Raw genomic sequence first — 5,000 nt, forward strand, 5'->3', positions numbered from 1 at the left:
TCGCTGGCGGCTCAGTGGAAGAGCAGCAGGTGTCGGTGGGCGCGCGGCCACAGGGGGAAGGCCTGGCGGTGCAGCTGCTGCCAGGCCTGCTGGTAGGACTGGGACGCCTGCTTGAAGTCCCAGTAGGTCGTCAGCTCGGTTCCCCTGAAACGTTCACCACACCAGGAGAGGACAGTTATTGCTCACACGTATCATTTCCCCACTGTGGGATTATTAAATTAATAAAGGATTATTTATTTTAAAAAAAGGATCTGCATCATCCCCTCGCGCCCCACCTGTAATGCCTCTACACCCCACTAGAGGGCCGCGCCCCACAGCTTGAGAACCACTGAACCTACAAAGACACGCGTGGCAACCAGGGAGCGACTCACAATGACCACAAAGAGACAAACAATGACCACAAAGAGACTCACAATGACCACAAAGAGACTTACAATGACCACAAAGAGACTCACAATGACCACAAAGAGACTCACAATGACCACAAAGAGACCCACAATGACCACAAAGAGACTCACAATGACCACAAAGAGACTCACAATGACCACAAAGAGACTCACAATGACCACAAAGAGACTCACAATGACAACAAAGAGACTCACAATGACAACAAAGAGACTCACAATGACCACAAAGAGACAAACAATGACCACAAAGAGACTCACAATGACCACAAAGAGACTCACAATGACCACAAAAGGACACAGAAGAACTAGAAAGAGACAAAAGTCTTGACAACTGTGCAGTGTGTGTGTGTGTGTGTGTGTGTGTGTGTGTGTGTGTGTGTGTGTGAGGTCAGGTGCATGTCGGGCTCTTTGTGTCACAGTGACGCTCTCATGGACTCGTTGGGGAAGTTCCTTCCATCCCACAGATTAGGTTCCAGCTCTCTGAGGAACACGGCGTCCTTTATGCTCGCCGGCTCGTGTTCCAGTGGAGCCGATCGGGTCGGGTGGCGTCGGCGCCGCGGCTCCGCCCACAGCTCCGCCCACGGCTCCGCCCACGGCTCCGCGGTCAGGAGGACTTTAGATGTTCAGGTTGTTGCCCTTTGGCTTTTTATCATTTACTGTGTTTATTTCACCTGGTTTCTATTATTGATATTTAATAGTAATATTTTCAGATATTATAACCAAACGTCTCGTGGTTTTCTGTCTCAAATGAAACGTATTTGAAAAAAGAAGAAGAAGCAACAGCAACAGTGCGTGCAGTTGTTCTGGCTGCTTCCCCTGCACACTGTGTGTTTGTAAGTTCATCTCTGGAGGCTTCAGGACCCGCTTCCTGCAGATAAAGTGTCCGTCTGCGTTATGCAATGATTCATGTCCCCGTGCACCTGACTACACAACACCAACACACACCAGCAACACACACCAGCAACACACACCAGCAACACACACCAGCAACACACTCCCGTCCTCAGCAGACACACTCGGCCTGCAGGATCAGGTGATCTGCTCTGAAGCCGAGGAACAGAGAGAGCCTGTTCTGCCCGAGGAGAGGATGCTCCACCTTCAGCAGACACACACACACACGCACACGCACACACACACACACACACACACACGCACGCGCACGTGCACACACACGCACACACGCACATTATTTGTTGTGTGATCTCAAGCGCTTGAAGCAGCAGATGAGTCAGATGGAGTGGTTTGGGGTTTGGAGACGCTCTCTGGCGTTTGGGGTCGTATAGGGTCGTTTGAGGTCATTTGAGGTCATTTGGGGTCGTTTGAGGTCATTTGGGGCATCTGTGAAAAGCAGCGTGGCGTTCTCAAAGAGTCAGTTTGTCACCTGAGGGAGTCTGGAAGCTCTTCGGGGTCGGTGGCCGCCACCAGAGACAGGAAGGAATGGAAGAGCTCCAGCTTACACAGGAGAGACCTGCAGACACACACATGCTGTTGTGGATGACCTCTGACCTCTGGGTGGCGTCACGGTGACTCGTTGGCTCTACCTGGCGGCCGCTGTGCCCCGGGACTTCCTGGTGACTCCGTGTTTGTGTCCGTTGGCGGTGACATCTAGTGGCCGCTCGCTCACATTGCACCAGCTGATGGCTGAAACGCAGGAACCACAACCAGACAACACAAGTCCTGAAACTCAGGTGGAGCTGACGTGTGTGTGTGTGTGTGTGTGTGTGTGTGTGTGTGTGTGTGTGTGTGAGGCTCCTACCTGCTCCGCAGGGCGAGACGCGGCCCCGCCCCGCCTGGTGTCGCAGCTCGGCCTGGGCCTGGCTGAAGGGGAACTCCAGGCCGGACCGGAGCAGCTCGGGTGCACACACAGAGAAACCAGCAGGGAGGCCCGACACATGGGAGCACCTGGAGGAGACATGGAGAGCTGCTGATTCCTGGGACTGGAACATATACACCTCCACACGGAGCTTCTGGAGGCTGCGAGCAGTGTGGATCTTTCATTCGGGTAAATAAAGAGTGACAACAGTCCTGCTGGCTGAAGACGCCTCATGTCCCTTCAGAGCAAAGAGCCGGCGGTACCTTTACCTCGTCACCAGAGCTCTCTGCATGACCTCCTGGCTGTACGGACACTTGCCCACCACCACGGCGCTGAAGTACAGCGCCTCCTGCAGGTAGTGGGACAGCAGCGCGCCCTGGAAGCCCAGCACCCCCCAGCGGGCCAGCTTGTCGCTGCAGGAGAGCGAGCGGGTCGGCTCTCCTCGCCCGGGCTTCACCCGCAGCAGCCCAGTGCCGTGGTACCCGGCCCCGGGGAGCAGGGGGTCGGCCGGGCCGCCCGACACGCACTTGGCCCCCGTCCGGTGGACGTCCGGGCCCGGTGGCGGCGGCGGCGGCGGCGGCGGCGGCGGCGGCGGCGGCGGCGGCGGCGGCCCCGAGCCGGCAGAGGGACCGGGTGTCTGAGCGGAGCGACTCTGCGATGGAGCTTCACTTTTGGAAGAATCTGAAAGGACGGATGGTTTTGAGTCTCCGCCGTCCTCCACATGCACCTCCTGCTCCTCCTGCTCCTCCTGCACCTCCTGCTCCTCCTGCTCCTCCTGCTCCTCCTGCTCCTCCTGCTCCTCCTGCACCTCCTGCACCTCCTGCGCCTCCACACGGGGCAGCTTAGCGTGTGTTCCTTCACTCGGCTCCTCTGCTCCTCTTTTCGGGGCTCCTCCCCCGTCGGCTCCTCTGTGGCTCTCCTCAGACGTGACAGGAGGGCGGGGCTCCGGCCGGCTGTCCGTCATGGGGATGATGGAGGCGTCGCCACCTGGTGACACACGACGAGGTTCAGACGGGTTTATGATTCTAGCTTTTAGGGATTAAAGCCATCCGACGAGAACAAAAGCCCCGACAGCATTTAGATGAAGGAGGAAGACTCCAGAACGAAGAGACGCTCAAGATGAACATCAGCGCTGAGTGAGCAGTCATGGAACACCAGACACGCTTCACAGACTGAACGTAGGACACGTGAACATGTAAAAATGAGGAACCATGAAGCTTGAGCTGAAGCCCGTGGCCAGCCGGTGACTCACAGGGAGTGTGACTGGTGAAGAAGAGGAAGGAGACGCCGGGCCGAAGCCTCCACTTCCCCCGCTGACCTGCCGGACAAAACACGGAGCTGTCGCCACCGGTCACGGCCCGGTGCAGCTCCTGGACCAGGTACCTACACACACACACACACACACACACACACACACACACACACACACACACACACACACACACGCTACAGTAGCAGCCTACATGTACATGCGTCAGCATGCGGCTCCAGAGCCGACTCACTGGAAGAGATGAACACACACCTGAGGCATCCCCTCCTGGCGATGACTTCTGCGTGGCTGTCGTTAAGAACGTCCCCTAACGGAGGAGAGAGAGTTCAACACGTGAACATGCTGCAGGTGGGGAGATATATAGATATATATATATATATATATATATATATACACACACACATTTCAATTCCAATACAACATATAAATACACAATTTCTCTGGAGGTTTGAGATGTGTGTGTGTGTGTGTGTGTGTGTGTGTGTGTGTGTGTGTCACCTTTGGGACTCATCGCTGTCTGTCCAATACATTTGGTTCCAGTCCCCAGGGACACGACCTGCTGCTCAGCTGTGAAACAACAACGTGCTTCTGTTAGAACTCAGTGCATCACATCTGTGTTCAGATCCTGATCAGTTTCTCTGCGCATGCGCACTGCGGCAGTGATCACATCCGGGTACTGTGGTCCAGGTACATTTACTGGGTTTAGCTTAGCAACATTACTCAAAGTCCCGTAAATAAAATGAGTCGTATTAGACATGGCGGATGAAAATGAATAACGTGTGAGTAATAAATAACTAATTCCTGTCCCGTTGTAAACAAAGTTGACATGAGGAGCACATGAGACGTGACGTCATGTCCGACCTGAGTCCGAGTGAGCGCGCCGGGTGAGCTGCACTACGGCGGCCAGCAGGGTCCACTCTCGTCCCGGCTCGGGCTTCCCTCTGCGGGGCAGCTGGCGGAAACGCTCGTAGCACAACTTGGCGATTTCATCCGCGTGCACCATGTTGTAACCGGACAGGCGCGTGCACGTGCATTACAAAATAAACGTCCCCGCTATTTCAGCAGCCGCGGCGTCGCGGCAGCAACACGTGAACTACACGCTCAGTCTGCTCGGAGGCGCCGAGGAAACGGAAGAGGCTACTTCCGGGCCGAGCCAGGGAGAGCTGTCCCTTCACAATAAAAGCCCGTTATTTCTGGAGAACTAAAACTCTTACAGTTCTATTAACGCAGTGGTTCTCAAACTGTGGGCCGCGGGGAGATGCAGATTCTTAAAAAAATATATATATTATTCTTATTATTTTTTTAATAATCCTTTGTTAATCCCGCAGTGGTGGATTATTCTCTGCATCTCAGTAATGAAGGAGCTTTGTGCTGCAGTGAAGCTCTGGGGCTTCAGTGCCTTGCTCAAGGACACTTCAACATGAAACTATGGAGAGAAAACAGGGATCCAACCGGCTTCCTTGCTCATCTTTTTGACAAATATGAGTTATTTTTTGCACATATATAACTT

The 5,000-nt window shown here is 54.5% G+C and overlaps 1 protein-coding gene across 1 annotated transcript in view; it reads right to left on the reverse strand.

Annotated features, from left to right (window-relative positions):
* adat1 (adenosine deaminase tRNA specific 1) overlaps window positions 1–4,596 on the reverse strand; it is a 4,687-nt gene extending 91 nt beyond the window's left edge. Inside the window, exons 1-9 of the mRNA XM_068603652.1 lie at window positions 4,352–4,596; window positions 3,989–4,057; window positions 3,743–3,797; window positions 3,473–3,603; window positions 2,490–3,207; window positions 2,164–2,309; window positions 1,949–2,048; window positions 1,789–1,875; window positions 1–144 (exon numbers count right to left, since the gene is read on the reverse strand). The exon at window positions 1–144 is cut by the window's left edge and continues 91 nt beyond it. Coding sequence (XP_068459753.1) covers window positions 12–144; window positions 1,789–1,875; window positions 1,949–2,048; window positions 2,164–2,309; window positions 2,490–3,207; window positions 3,473–3,603; window positions 3,743–3,797; window positions 3,989–4,057; window positions 4,352–4,493 — 1,581 coding nt within the window. The 5' untranslated portion in view covers window positions 4,494–4,596 and the 3' untranslated portion in view covers window positions 1–11. The remainder of the gene's footprint in view (window positions 145–1,788; window positions 1,876–1,948; window positions 2,049–2,163; window positions 2,310–2,489; window positions 3,208–3,472; window positions 3,604–3,742; window positions 3,798–3,988; window positions 4,058–4,351) is intronic.
* Window positions 4,597–5,000: the final 404 nt, after the last annotated feature.

This window comes from Clinocottus analis, unplaced genomic scaffold, assembly GCF_023055335.1.
Source record: "Clinocottus analis isolate CAN_PGR_092001 unplaced genomic scaffold, fCliAna1.0.p SCAF_6, whole genome shotgun sequence".
Taxonomy (NCBI): domain Eukaryota; kingdom Metazoa; phylum Chordata; class Actinopteri; order Perciformes; family Cottidae; genus Clinocottus; species Clinocottus analis.